A 15,572-nucleotide genomic window follows, 5' to 3' on the forward strand; every position below is an offset into this window, starting at 1 on the left:
AGAGCTGAACCCAACACAGGAGCCCGACCCTCTAGCTGGCCGTTAGAGAGCCGGCGGGTGATGGCAGGTGGGCAGTATCTGGGGTTTCCGGACGTTCGTTCCATGGGGGGGGGGGGTCACTGAAAGCCCAAAGGCACAGGCAGAGCGGTGGAGCACACGGGGCTGCGGAGGCCGCATGATCTGGTCCACGTGGGCATGAGGATGAGGCTGCAGCAGACCTGGTGGAGACCAAATGCTAAGAGGAGGTGTGGGTGCTTCCAGCGGCTGGGGGACGCGCTACCGCACACTCCGAGGCTTAACACAACACACACTTATTATCTCGGTTTCCTCGGGTCTGGGGTCCAGGCTCAGCAAGTCTGGGTCCTCTGCTCAGGTTGCCAGGAGGCCGGTGTGGACGTCTGCGGCCCACGGTTCCCTTCTGGAACTCCCCAGCCTGCTCGGTGTTTTCCTTGTGATTATAGGATCGGGCTCCCGTTTCCTTCGGAGCCGCGTGCCCATGGCCACTCTCAGCCACTAGAGACCACCCACGGCTCCTTCCCCCGGGACCCCAGAGACTTCACAACGTGGCTGTCTGGTTCCCAGACCAGCAGGAGTTGTCTCTGACTTCTGCGCCAGCACCCGGGTTCCCTTTATAAGAGCGCACTGGCTAGGGCAAGCCCACCCAGCATAGTCTCCCGTTTGATGAACTTGGCTGCTCAGGAGCCTTGATCACGCCTACGAACATTCCTTTTGCCGTATAGCAGAACAAAACCATGGAGGCCGTATCTCACCCTAACCACAGGTTCCACCCATGCTCGAGAAGAAATTATGTAAGAGCAAAGGTAACTGAGGGTCATTTTATACTCCTGCCTGTCACAGGAGGAAAGGCAAGTTTGAGGAGATGGGGACAGGTCGCATTCACAGTGTCCACAGGACAGGTCGCATTCACAGTGTCCACAGGATACCAAAACGGAGGCTTCCCAAGTGTGGTCAGATAACAGGCCTGGAGTTCAGAGTCTTGCAGATCTAGAAGCGATCAGCACTGACAGTGGCAACAAAACCAGGAATGAACAAGGCCAGATAATTTCAGCCTTAAGGTCAATTATAGGGCGTAGAGAAGAGCAGTTGAGGACAGAGCCCTGGGGAGCATGAGCTCTGCGGATGACGGAAGAGAAGAAGCGTCAGGGGCTGTCATGGAAGTCACAGGGGTGACAGCAGCTCGGAGGAAGCCCAGTGACCTGGGAGCTTGCGGGGAGCTGAGCTTTGCTGGACTGTACTCACAGTAAGATGTAATTGTGCAGAAAATCCTCAGGAATCTACAGACAAAACAAACACAAACAAAACTCTTGGAGTCAATGAACGCTTTCTGCGTCTAGTAAAGTCATAGGATACAAGGGCAACACACAAAAATCACTCATGTCTATACGATAGCAATGAACAGTTGGAAACCAAATTTAAAGCTCATTTAGTTTCTCTAAAAAATAAAATGCATAACCATAAATGTAACAAAAAATATACTCAGTGTGCTGAAAACTAAAAAGTGCTAATGAAGGAAACCAAAAAAGATCTATATAAACAGAGAGATACACTATGTTCATGGATTGGAAAACTCACCATAGCTAAGACGTCAACTTTCCCACAATGATCTACAGTTAGAAATTTCTATCAAAATCCCAGCAGGGTCCTTTGTAGATATAGACAGGCTGGTTCTAAAACTTATATAGAAAGATAAAGAAACTAAAATAGTCACAGCAATTTTGAAAAAGAATATAGTTAAAGGAATAACTCTACTTGATTTTAAGCCTTTGTATATATCTACAAAAACCAAGACAGTGCGTGGCATCAGGAAAGGAAAGGCACGTAGATCAATGAAACAGTACAGAGAACAGAATGTAGCCAAGAGACAAGAGACAGTAACAGGATAGAGATTAGTATGTAAGAGATAGGGGGGCGCCAGGATGGCTCAGTGGGTTAAGCCTCTGCCTTGGCTCAGATCATGATCCCAGGGTCCTGGGATTGAGTTCTGCATCAGGCTCCCTGCTTAGCAAGGAGCCTGCTTCCTCCTCTGCCTGCCTCTCCCCCTGCTTGGGGAGGCACTCTATCTCTCTCTGTTAAGTGAAATCTTTTTTTAAAAAAAAAAAAATTATTTTATTTTATTTATTTGAGAGACAGAGAGCGTGAGAGGGGAGATACCAGAGGGAGAATCAAGTCCCCGCTGAGCAGGGAGCCCTATGTGGGACTTGATCCCCGGACTCCAGGACCATGACCTGAGCCAAAGACAGACACTTAACCAACTGAGCCACCAGGTGCCCAAATAAAATCTTTTAAAAAAAAAGAATGTAACAAATAGAATGCAACCGAATACAGAATACAGAAAGAGGCCCACACCAGTAGGGCCATCTGGCTTTGACAAAGATACAAAAACAATTCAATGGTAGAAGTATAGACTTTTCAACAAATAGCATTGAAATAATTAGATACGTGTAGGGGAAAAGGAATCTTGATCTAAACCTCATATTTTTTAAAATATTAACTCAACATAGATCAGAGTATGCAAACCACAGAGCTATAAAAAGTCTAGAAGAAAACAGAAAAATCTTCATGACTTAGGGTTAGACAGAGAAGGCGTTCTCAGATGTAGCACGAAAGACACGATCCGCCAGAGAACAACCTGCTGAATTGAATTTCATCAAAATTAAGACGGGTTACTCCGTGGAACTCCCGGGAAAACAAGCTCAGATAGGGAGAAAATACTTGAAAACAACAAATGTGACCGCTGGGCTACAAGACATCTAAGACTTCTCCAAACACAACAGTGAGAAAAACACCCTGATGGAAAAGTGGACAAAAGTCATAAAAAGGCTTTCCAAGGAAGAAGCCGTGGGACGGGCCGGGACTCACTCACCTGAGAAGATGTTCGGAAATTCAGATCAGGGGCTCCGGGGTGGCTCAGCCGGTGAAGCCTCTGCCTTCGGCTCAGATCATGATCTGGGGGTCCTGGGAGTGGGGAGTCTGCCCCTCCCTCTGCCTGTGCTCACCTATCTCCGTCTTCCAAGTAAATACATAAAATCTTTAAGAGCAAAAAAGAAAACACAAATTAAAGGCGCAGTGAGACACCCCCACACACTCGCTAGGGTGACTTAAAGTTACTAAAGATGCCAAGCGCCGGTGAGGATAGGGAACGACCGGGTGTGTGACGCACCCCGGGCGGGGACAGCCGCTCCGCTGGAGGACAGCTCGGCGTTCCCTGGGCCGCGAAACGAACACTACCACATGCCCTGGTGACCGCATTCTGCATATTCTCCCTGGAGGACGTCAAACCCCAAAATCCACACACACAGGCAGGCAGCAACCCGAATGCCCCAGAAATGGAGGCGGCTCCACGCCCTGCAGTGAGTCCCCAGACAAGGACGCTGTGAGGCTGTCACCTGTCTCTGGCGCGAGACGCTGACACTTGTAGGCGCAGCCTCCCTCTTCCTCTTCTGCCCCGAACCGGGACAGGCTGGCAGGGAAGCCTGGTGCCCCCACCACGGTGCAGGCCAGCATCCCGGGGCGCTCCCAGCCAGCCCGCCCTTTGCCCCCTGAACACCCCACACCATCTCCTCGCCCTGCTCGCTCTCCCGTGCTTGGGGGCCACGCTGCTCTCCCTAGAAAGCCTGATGTGAGCAGAACGTGCCGTGTCATGTCAGCACGCCCGTGCACCGCACCAGCCACACGCGGACCTCGGCGCGTGTGGCTTCGTCGGTCTTGACATCTAGACAGAAGTCTGGGCGGAGGACCGTCTTGTCTTGGCAGGGCTGAGAGGCCAAACAAGCAACCCAACAAGCCCCACCCTCGCGAAGGCGGACAGCGGCAGGAAGCTCAGCCGTCCAAGGGCCGATCTCCTGATCCTCGCTGCCACCTGGACCGACCTCGGTGCGGCGGTCGCCGGGAGCAAGACGTCACCCAGGCAGGGTCACACGCTGTGCGGCTACGCTTACCTCACGCTCCCCAGCAGAGTCACTCCCAGGGTGGCCAGGGCTCAGGACTGTGGGGACAGTGGAGTTATCCAGGGACGGATGAGGGCATGTTTTTAGGGTGACGGGACAGTGCGGAGTCTTGGCTGCGGTCATGCTTCTCTGAAGACTCAGAGCCTCACAGACGATGAATGACAAGGTAGAGACCGTGGGATCCGAGCAAGTCTGTGCCCGAGGTCACGGTGCTGCCCCGACGTCAACTTCTCGTGTTTGACAATGTCCTGTGGTTACGAGAAAGACGATAATTGAGCAGAGAGAGTGGGGGTGTCCGTGTCTCGCGGGGACCGAGTTTCTACCTGGGAAGATGAAAAGTTCTGGAGACGGACGGTGCGGACAGACGTGGTGCCCTGAGCTGTGGACTTAGACACGGCGAACACGGCACATTTTATGTTCTCTGTACTTTACCACAATAATAAAAAACAAATCCTACCATGGGAGGGAGCACGGTGCGGGGTGCCGAGAGAGGCCTTTGCGTTTCTTGTGAGTCTGAACATTTCCATATGAAAGCAGGACTTTGTAGGCTCTGCCCTGCTTGTAGGACGAGTGATGGGATCACCCTCGCAGCGGCAGACCCCGCAGAAGCTGCCCTCCTGGGTCTCAAGCCTTCGGGGACCGGCGACCGGCTGCCTCCTCTCCTTTCTTCCTCCTGCCGCAGGGATGCCTGCACCTGCCATGTCTGCCTCGCCTCGGCGCTGTGGTTTGGAAGCAGATAATTTATGCGCTAGTTTCCCTGCCCTCAGATAGAGGGGAAATTCGCCCCAGGACGGGTCATATCCGGAGTATCACCGGTCCTTGACTCAGATGGTTCCGTGATGGGATCTGGGACTCTCAACCTAATGGTGTTTGACACGACCTGAGTCTGTAACGGGCTGGGAATTTAGGGGCTCTCGGGATACGGTGTGTGCGTCCTGCACATGGGACAAAGGTGGACGTTTGGGGTCCACAAGGCAGACTGTCGTGGGCTGAATGGTGGTCCCCCAAAATTTACGTCCTGTCCTAATTCCTAGAACCTGTGAGCGTTCCCTTATGTAAGAAAAAAGTAAATGTGAATCGTATTTTGAAAAAGGGTCTTCGCAGATGCAACAAGTTAAGGATCTTGAGGAGGGGACATTGCCCAGATTATAGGCGGGGTATAGATGCCAACAGGTGTCCTTACCAGAGAGACGCAGAGACAGACAGACAGACAGACAGAACAGGAGGCAGCGGTGTGGCCAAGGACTGTGTTTGGCATGAAATGGGCATGAGCCCAAGATGCCACGCGTGGTAGCTGGAAGAGGACGAAGAACAGCCCCTCCCCGAAACCCCCGGGAGTGTGGTCCTCACACCTTGACTTAGGGTCTGGCCTCCAGAAGTGTGAGAGAAGAAACTCTCTTGCTTTAAGTCAGCCGGTGTGACGTAACTTTTACAGCAACCGAACCCGCCGACCAGTACTTGCTTCGAGAAATGCTTCTGGACCCCAGCTCTCGGTTCCAGGTGACGCATCCAGTACGGGGCTCGGTCCTGTTCCTACCAGAGCTACCCCAGAGCTTTCTGCCTTTTTTTTTTTTTTTGGTTTTTATTTTATCATGTTACCTCAGTCACCAGATGGCACAGCATTAGTGTTTGACGTCGTGTTCCATGGTTCATTGTTTTCCTAGAACACCCAGTGCGCCGTGCGATCCGTGCCTCCTTAGTACCCATCACCGGGCTGACCCTAAGCCCCGCTCCCTCCGCTCTAAAACCCTCAGTTTGTCTCCCGGAGCCCACAGTCTCTCAGGGTTCGTCCCCTCTTTCAGTTCCCCCTTCCTTCTCCTAATGTCCTCCCTGCTATTCCTTATTTTCCACAAATAAGTGAAACCATATGATAAGTGACTTTCTCTGCTTGACTTACTTCACTCAGCAGAACCCCCTCCAGTCCCGTCCACGTCGATGCAAATGCTGGGTGTGCATCCTTCCTGCTGTCTGCGGGATGCTCCATCGTGTGTATGGACCACATCTTCCTTATCCATTCTTCCGTTGAAGGGCATCTTGGCTCTTTCCACAGTTTGGTGATTGTGGCCATGGCTGCCATGAACACTGGGGTACAGATGGCCCTTCTGTTCACGACATCGGTATCTTCGGGGTAAATCCTCAGTAGTGCAATTGCTCTAAAGGCAAAGGAAACAAAAGCGAAAATGAACTTCTGGGACTTCGTCAAGATCAAAAGCTTCTGCACAGCCAAGGAAACAGTCAACAAAACAAAGAGGCAGCCCACGGGATGGGAGAAGATATTCGCAAATGACACTAGAGATAAAGGGCTGGCATCCAGGATCTATAAAGAACTCCTCAGGGACGCCTGGGAGGCTCAGTTGGTCAAGCGGCTGCCTTCGGCTCAGGTCATGATCCCAGCGTCCTGGGATTGAGTCCCGCATCAGGCTCCTTGTTTGGCAGGGAGGCTGCTTCTCCCTCGGCCTCTGCCTGCCTCTCTGTCTGCTTGTGCTTGCTCCCGCTTCTCTCTCTATGACAAATAAATAAATAAAATCTTTAAAAAAAAACAAGAACTCCTCAAACTCAACACACACAAAACAGATAATCATAGCCAAAAAATGGGCAGAAGACATGAACAGACACTTCTCCAATGAAGACATGTGAAAAAACGTTCATCGTCACTAGCCATCAGGGAGACTGAAATCAAAACCACACAGAGATACCATCTTACACTGGTTAGAATGGCCCGAATTAATAGGACAGGAAGCAGCACGTGTTGGAGGGAAGTGGAGAAAAGGGACCGCCCCGCACTGCCGGTGGGAAAGCAAGCTGGCGCAGCCACTCTGGAAAACAATGTGGAGGTTTTTTAAGAAGTTAAAAATAGAGCTTCCCTAGGAGTGTTCTGCTTTTTGATGGACACGTGGGGTGTGAGCTGTCCTGTGAGCCCAGCACTGACCACAAGAGGCCACTGCGGGCTTGGAACAGGCGGGCGCCTGAGGACCTGAAGCAGTTACTTCACTGGATGTTTTACCACTTTGAATACAAAGAGCACCCTGGTTGGCGGCAACCTTAGTGACAGCTCAGAGGGGCCTCTGGTGCCGCCCGGCCCCTCCCCCGCTGTGGATCTCTCCTGCACAGCTTGCTTCAGGGAACGCGGGGCGGAGGGCCCCACCTTCGGACTCTGTAGAAGCATCCGTGGCCCACACAGGCTGCAGAGCCTCTGCTAGTCGGACACCAGAATGAAGGACCACAGCGAGAACAACATTGGGGGTGGGGGAGTGTTTATTGGGGGATTTCACGGTGCAGGTCCTGACTCAGTACACACACCAGAGGGATCGGGGAACAGGAGCCAGCCACGCAGAGATGCTCAGGAGTGGGGCCAACTCTTGGCGGCAAAGCGTCCCTCAGATTAGGGGAACCCACCGTCTGCTGCTCCCCTGGGACTCGGCTCCCACTGGAGTCCGAGGTGAGGTGGGCAGGAGGATGAAGATTGGGGGTAGAGTATCTTCAGGAGGAGGGATGGGCCCAGAGGCTATCGTATCTGTAGGAGTCCTGGTCAAGCCAGAGCCCAAGACGGGGCTGGTGTCAGGACCCCGCAGGGGCCACAGAGTGACCTCGGCAAAAATGTATGGTTCCCCAAGAACAGGTAAGAGGGACCCAATTCTACCACATGAATGACATCTGTCTTCTATCGCAGCAGAACAGGGTCCTCCTGGGTCTGTAGACCAAGTTCCCACACATGGAGAGATAAAGGCTCCAGAGTGAGCTCAGGATAGGACATGTGAAAGGAGCTGATTCGGGGAAATCACAATATAGGTTTCACCAAACACTGAGAAAGAAACCCAAGGTCTGGGTTCAGAGCTTTAGACGTTCACTGGCAGCAAATGGGGACACAGCAGCTGGACTGGGAGCAGCAGGGTTTGCAGCAGCTGGACTGGGAGCAGCAGGGTTTGCAACAGCTGGACTGGGAGCAGCAGGGTTTGCAACAGCTGGACTGGGAGCAGCAGGGGACACAGCAGCTGGACTGGGAGCAGCAGGGTTTGCAGCAGCTGGACTGGGAGCAGCAGGGTTTGCAACAGCTGGACTGGGAGCAGCAGGGTTTGCAACAGCTGGACTGGGAGCAGCAGGGGACACAGCAGCTGGACTGGGAGCAGCAGGGCTTGCAACAGCTGGACTGGGAGCAGCAGGGTTTGCAACAGCTGGACTGGGAGCAGCAGGGGACACAGCAGCTGGACTGGGAGCAGCAGGGCTTGCAACAGCTGGACTGGGAACAGCAAACAGGGACACAGCAGCAGGACTGGGAGCAGCAGGGCTTGCAGCAGCTGGACTGGGAGCAGCAGGGCTTGCAGCAGCTGGACTGGGAGCAGCAGGGCTTACAGCAGCTGGACTGGGAGCAGCAGGGCTTGCAACAGCTGGACTGGGAACAGCAAACAGGGACACAGCAGCAGGACTGGGAGCAGCAGGGGACACAGCAGCTGGACTGGGAGCAGCAGGGCTTGCAACAGCTGGACTGGGAGCAGCAGGGCTTGCAGCAGCTGGACTGGGAGCAACCACATGAGCCACAGCTGGAGCAGGAACAGGCTGGCACACAGCAGCACACGGGCTTGCAGCAGCAGATGGGGACACAGCAGCCAGAGCTGCAGCCCCCACAGCTGGAGCCACAGCCCCCGGAACAGCCACAGCAGCTCATGGTTCTGGTGGGTTGAGGGTGGAGCAGGTCAGAGGAGCAGGTGCGGAGGACAGGTGTTCAGGTGTGGGGCCTCCTGGGCCAGGAGCCCTTTATACACCTGCCCAGGGTCAGGTGAGGTGCTGGACACACGGTCACTTCCTTGTTTCTATTCATGTTCTCTTCCCAGGGAAAATGTGTGTCCTTTTAAAATAACATAAATATTGCTTTATGCCTGTGACACACTTCCTCCTTACACAATGTTTCCCTCTAAACCTTCAAGGTCAGAGTCCTCTCTTCTTTAGTGAGCCTTTGGAAACGAGGCAAGATTGGTCGGCTCCCGCACACCGCCCTTTGTGTCCTGGATAGGCTTCTCTCGCTCTTCCAGAAAGACTCGTTACAGAGTTTTTAGTGGTTTCTTTGTTTTGTGGGAACATTTATAAACCTTGGGCTCTCCGGATTCCTGACCCAAACCAAGCATAATCAGAAGCTATGTTCTACACTACGTCTGGGAGCAGAAGCACCTGGGAGGTCTCTGCCCTTGTCCGTCATTTGGGAATCTGGGATTTTCTCAGGTTCCTGGGTCACCAGGTTTCCCTGGAGCGTGTCTTTGTCTGGGACCCCATGACAAGTCCTGTTTCTGTTCTTCTTGGAGTTCATTGTTCTCTAGTGTCCATGGCCCCCCAGCCCTGTCCTTCCCCCGCTGCCGGGCTGTGGGTTCCTGGAGGAGTTCCCCTCCCTGCCCGCCACTGTCCCTGCTCCCTGCGCACCGGGATGGCATCTCTCTGTCAGTCCTGAGTCTGAAAGGCTCGGGGGCTCCTCTTAGTTCTTCTTCCTTATCCTAGTTTTCCCTTCTTTTTTTCCAATTTTTTTATAGTAAAATACATATAACATAGAATTTACCATCTTAAGCATTTGTAAAAGATTTTATTTGTTTTTTTGAGAGAAAGCGTGAGTGAGAGAGACGCAGGTCCCCACCGAGCAGGGACCCCGACGCTGGCTCAATCCCAGGACCCCGGGATCATGACCTGAGCTGAAGGCAGACGCTTCACCCCCTGAGCCGCCCAGGCGCCCCTCATCGTAACCAGTTTTAAGTGCACATTCAGTGACATTCATGCTGCACTCACCCGTCTCTACTGTCCATCTCCTCAACTCTTCATTTTGCAAAACTGAGACTCTGTCCCCCTGAGACACCGAGCCCACCCCTCCCCCGGCCCCGGCGCCCTCCGGCCACGGTCCGTGCCCGTGAATGTGACTACTCAATAGATCTCGTAGGAGTCGCACACCCAGGTTGTGTCCTCTGTGTCTGGCCCACTTTCACTCAGCGTCATGTACTCACATTTCCTCCACGTCGTAGCAGGCGTCAGGATTCCCTTCCTTGGCGCGGCTGAGTGACGGTCCCGTGAGGGCTGGACCACACTCGGCTCACCCTGTCTCCCGAAGACGGACCGCGGGGTTGTGTCCGACCCTTTGTGGCTGGGAACGTGGCTCTTCGAGACCCGGCTTTCGGTTCTCCCAGGGACATGGCCGGAAGCGGGGCCACCGGGGCCTACGGTGATTCCGTCTGTAACTTTCTGAGCAGCCACCACGCTGTTCCATGGAGGCTGCCCCGGTGGCCGTCCCCGCCGACCCCGCACGGCGTCCCCGTGTCCCCACCGCCTCGCTCACACGTGCCACTTTGTGTTTCTTGAAGAGCAGGTGTCCCACGGCGTGTGAGGTGCCCGGGTTTTCCCCCTTAAGGAACCAGAGAGGCTCCGGGGCCTCCTGCTCGGCTCCCAGCATTTTCTGGCCGCCCTGGACACGGTGAAACCCCAGTCCCCTCGCAAGGGATGCCTCTTGGGTGTTGTTCCTGCCCCTCCTTCCAAGCACTCGAAGATCCAGGAGAAGAGTGGGCAGGCGGTCGGAGCTCTGAATCGGGGGCTGCAGGGGACCCTTGTCTGTGCCCACGGAAGCTTCTTAAGAATTTCTTGGCGGCTCTGCTCGTCGCTCTGGCCTCTGACTGGGGCACTTTGGCCACTGAACCGCCGACAGGCACGAGAGCCGCCCTGGGGCTCTTCTCCCCTGGAGTTTAGTGAGTTTTTATTTTCTTGTGTCCCCGCCTCTTTGGCGGGTTCCCCACAACATCTCTGCTCTTGTAGTTTGCGTCATTTTAGTTGATGAGAGTGACGGTCTTCCATGCCGTCCTCCGTCCGAATGAGTGTCACCTCCAGCCTCTCTCGGGGGAAATGATATCACAGAGAAAGAATACGGACGTCCGAAAAAAGACAACTATCGAAAACACAGCATTTGCTACCAAAGAAGAGAAAAAAAGCAACTGACCCCCACCCCCACCCCGGAGACGTGTAGCGCAGATGAGGCACGGTCCCTGCTGGTCGCCGTCGGGCTGGAGTCGTTGGCGACCGTGCCTGACTGACCGCCTGACCGGCCCAGGACTGATTTCTTTAAAGAGGAATTGATTCTTAAAGGGTCAGGGTATGGATGGAGCCCCGAGGCGAGACACGGAACGGGAAGGAGTATCCAGACAAAGCAGTCTTCACCTCATTCATAAGAACACAAGCGACCCAGCGGAGAACGGACGAAATATTGACACAGACACGGCCCCGGAGAGGACGTGTGCATGGATAACGCCCCGGGAAGGAGGCCGGACCGCGCTGGCCTTTTTGGAATTGAAAACGGAAGCAAGACACCGTCTCGCACCAGCGGCGCGGCCGTGGTCCGGGAGACGGGCAGGAGCAGGTGCGGGCAGCTCGCGGAGACAGGCCCGGCCGCACGCCACTGGCCAGAGTGTCCGTGGGGCAGCCGACGTGGACGACGAGTTTTATGAATTCTCGAAGAGTCAAACATGCATTTACCTTGAGACTCACGCGTTCCAGAGCGAGGAACCTTCCCAGAAGGAAACACACAACCACACCAGGGTCTGCGCACGAGCGTTCACTAACCAAAGAGCCCAAGAGCAGGAGCGACGCAACCGTCGCCTGTCGCCCGTGGGGGAACAGGTTGTCCCGTCCCCACACAGCAGCAAGCCCCGCGGGCCGTGGGGAGCGCGGCAGCAGGCCGGCACCGCAGACCCCCGGGTCGGCAAAGGAAGCTGGACGCAGTGAGCACCTAACGTCCTGCTTCCAGAAATCGCCCCCGGGGAGCGGCTGCCCAGACCCGGGGGGTCTCTCACTGTCCTGGGCCGGCGGCGGGAAGAGGAGCCAAACACAGGAGCGTCCGGGATCTCACGGCGGGGAGGAGACGGTCCCCAGACTTACCCGTGGGGACCCTTCGCCACCTTCGCCCATATAATGAATGTCACTGATTTGTGCACGACGTTGTTCCGGAATGCCGGCACTGAGTGTGCCGCGACGTGGGCAGCTGGAAGCAGAGGAGCCGGTGACGTCGCCGCTGCCTGCCTGGGGGCGCGTCCGGCCGCAGCTGCGGAAAGGGGTCCGCAGGGCCCGGGGTCGGCGCTGAGCTGTGGAGGCAGAAACGGTGCTGGGAGAGGTTAGGACAGCTGGGAGGCGTGGGGGCGCAGCCCGCGGGAAGCTCGGAAACACTCCGAGACGAAGACGACGCTCGCGGGAGAGAAGTGCCTGGGTTTCCGCGGACGCGAGACGCTGCAGAAGCGACGTCTCCCCGCGCGCTCCCGGGACAGCAGGGGTGGCGGGCACTGCCCGGAGGGGACACAAGGGAGCTTGTCCCCTACAGAGAGAGCGACCCCTCCCTGCCTCACAGACTAACCTTTGAGGGCAAAGGCCATGTGGTTGGGCCTGGTCACTCACAGGCGGCCAATGAGACTGTAACACACAGAGAAAGCTGCACAGTCATGCTAGGTCACACACGGGGGCCGATTGAACTACAATTTACCCTAGTAGACATTTGCACTGGCCTATCACCTTGGTCCGAACTGGCACCCAAAAGGAGGGACCCACACTCCTTGGTAGCTAGGGAGACAGCATGCGCCCCCACTGACTAGATGTCTCCACCTGGCCTGACACACCCTTGTGTTTGGGCTTTGTTACCTGGGACTGGTTTCCCGGGCTTGCTTTTAAGTAAGTCCCTGATGGGGGGCAGGGTCAGTTTTAGTTTTACTGCATAAACTACAAAATCACTGTTTAACCCAAGATGGAATCCCTCTGGCTAAATAGGCCCTTACAGGAAGAGTGAATGGAAAAAGTCCTCTCGTCGGCGTAGAGGGAGATCCCACCGAGCCGAGGTGGGATTCAGCGTCTGTGTCTGTCGGAGTGGTGGACACGGCTCCTTCCGCAGGAGACGACCGTCCTCAGAAGGGATCCAGCGTGTGATCTCTGAGCCCACCCAGGCCCCAGCGCACGAGTCAAGTCCACAGAGAGGCAAGTGAGGCGAAAGCAACCTGTGCTCCCGACGTGTTCCGTAGGACGAAAGGCGAAGCGGAGTGCATCTGGGGCCGGAGACAGTGTGGCTCAGCGCAGGGGCACGAGCTCTCTGTCTCTGGGCTCCGGGTCCCGGATGCCACAGCTTTGGTTCAGCCCGGGGACGAGCTCTTCCACACGCCACTGCACGTCGACCCAGAGAGACGTGCCACATTCGCCACGTCTCTTCCACACGCCACTGCACGTCGACCCAGAAAGACGTGCCACATTCGCCACGTCTTCAACACGCCACTGCACGTCGACCCAGAAAGACGTGCCACATTCGCCACGTCTCTTCCACACGCCACTGCACGTCGACCCAGGGCAATAAGGCAAGAGAAATATATAAAATGCATCCAGGTTGGGAAAGAAAACTGAAACTCTCTCAATTTACAGAATCTATCATCTTGCTTATGAAACTTGCTTATGAAAATCCCCTAAGAAATTCACACACACACACACACACACACACACGAATTCAGCAGGCTGTAGGATACAACGTCAATATACAAAACCACTTGTATTTCTATACACTAGCAAGGAGCAATCATCATTGAAATTAAGAAAATTTAAAAAATAAAAAATAAAAGTAAAAAAAATAATCTCATCAAAAAGAACAAAATACTGAAGAATAAACTTAACCAAACAGAAGAGGAAGAGGAAAGCATGACTTGCATACTGAAAACTGCGAAACACCATGAGAGACATCGAAGACCAAGGTAAGCAGAAAGGCGCCCGCATCCACATACCGGGCGATGTAACATTGTTGAAACGACAATCTTCCTCAAACGGATTGGCGCACCGAACGCAACCCCTACCAAAATCCCAGTTGCTTTTTGCAGAAACTGACAATCTGATCCTACAACTGATGAAAATTCAAGGAATTTCAGATAATCAAAACAGTCCTGGAAAAAAAAAAAAGGTGGGGAGGTCATTGCTCCCAGTTTCGAAGTGTGCTTCAGGATGGCGCTAGCTGGGGTCCTGCGTTGCTGCTCTGAGGACAGACACACGGACCAGTGCAACGGAACTGAGAGTGCAGAGATGGTGAGTTACGTCCCACGGATCGTCCACAAACGTCCCAGAACACTCCGTGGAGCCTCTTGTTCACAGATGGCACTGACACAACGAGATACCCACCGTCACGGGGAGGAAGTTGGATCTTCACCTCCCACCCTATATAAAAGCAGCAACAACCACAACAAACCCTCTACCTGGATCAAGTACTTAATCATAAAAGTTGAAACTATACACCACAGGGGCCCCTGGGGGCTCTGTCACTTAAGCCTCTTCCTTTAGCTCAGGTCATGATCTCTGGGTCCTGGAATCGAGCCCCGAGTCAGGCTCCCTGCTCAGTGGGGAGCTTGCTTCTCTCTCTCCCTCCCTCTGCTCATGCTTTCTCTCTCTCTCAAATAAATAAATAAATAAAATTTTTAAAAACTATAAACCACAAGACTCTCAGAAGAAAACATGAGCTAGGTCCTTGTGACCTTAGATCAGGCAATGGCTCTGAGATGTGACATCAAAAGCACAAGAAAAAAAAATCAGATAAATTTGACTCCATCAAAATTTAAAATCTTGTGATTCAAAGAACACTGTCAAAAAAATGAAAAGACAGCCTACAGAGGGGAGAAAATGTTTGCAAATCACACATTTCTCAACTGGCTTATATTTAGAATACACAAAACTCTTACTACTCTAAAAAACTGTTTTTAAGACAAATAATCCAATTAAAAATTTAGTAAAGGTTTTGAATAGGCATTTTTCCAGGAAGACACACAAATACATAATAAGCCAATAAAAAATGCTGAACATTATTAGGAAGCAGGGATGTGCCGGTCAGAACCCAGGGAGGTCCCACGTCACACTGCCTTGGACAGCAATGATCAAAAAGTCAGAAATAACAAATGTTGGTGAGGGTGCGGAGAAACTGGAACCCTTGCGGCAGCTCCGCAAATGTTACCCAGAGTTACCATAGGACTCAGAAGTTCCACTGCCAGACATCCCCGAGAGATCTGAAAACCGAAGTCACGCAAAAACTCGCGCAGTAATGTTCATAGCGGCACGGCTCCCAGCTGCCACAAAGCGGAAATGCCCACATGCCTACCAACGGAGGCGCGGATCAACAGAATAGGGTATAGCCCGCGATGGAATGTTACTTAGCCCTAAAGAGCTACAAAGTTCTGATCCATGCTATAACATAAACTCAAAGAAACTACGCCGAGGGAAAGAAGACAGACACAAAAGGCCACATATAACCCCATTTATGTGAAATGTCCAAAGTAGGTGAATCCACAAAGCCAGGAAGAAGGTTAGCATTCTGGGGCGACTGGGTGGGAATGGAGGAGTGGAGGCTACCTGCTAACATTCGGGGTTTCTTTGGGGGTGATGAAAATGTCTGGAAGGAGATGGGAGTAGTAGCTGTATTACTTTGTGAATCTACTAAAAACCACTGAATCGTATACACTAAACGGTTATTTTGTCATATATGAATTCTATCTCAATTTTAAAATCCATGTCCTATGACTTTGTTTTGGAATAACCCGTATAGTAAACATACCAAATCACCCTGCGGTTTCCACGGAAGGTGTGTAG

General features: G+C 53.4%; 2 protein-coding genes across 2 annotated transcripts in view; one reads left to right on the forward strand and one right to left on the reverse strand.

Moving 5' to 3' along the window:
* Positions 1-8,631, reverse strand: part of LOC309873523 (uncharacterized protein) — a gene marked incomplete at both ends in the record, with an annotated part of 83,551 nt that extends 74,920 nt beyond the window's left edge. Inside the window, one exon of the mRNA XM_082749312.1 lies at positions 8,568-8,631. Within this exon, the coding sequence (XP_082605438.1) occupies positions 8,568-8,631 (64 nt within the window). The remainder of the gene's footprint in view (positions 1-8,567) is intronic.
* Positions 1-15,572, forward strand: part of LOC309873520 (uncharacterized protein) — a gene marked incomplete at both ends in the record, with an annotated part of 140,690 nt that overhangs the window by 7,493 nt on the left and 117,625 nt on the right. The gene's annotated exons all lie outside the window — the stretch shown is intronic.

This window comes from Mustela nivalis (genome assembly GCF_964662115.1).
Source record: "Mustela nivalis genome assembly, chromosome: 9".
Taxonomy (NCBI): Eukaryota; Metazoa; Chordata; class Mammalia; order Carnivora; family Mustelidae; genus Mustela; species Mustela nivalis.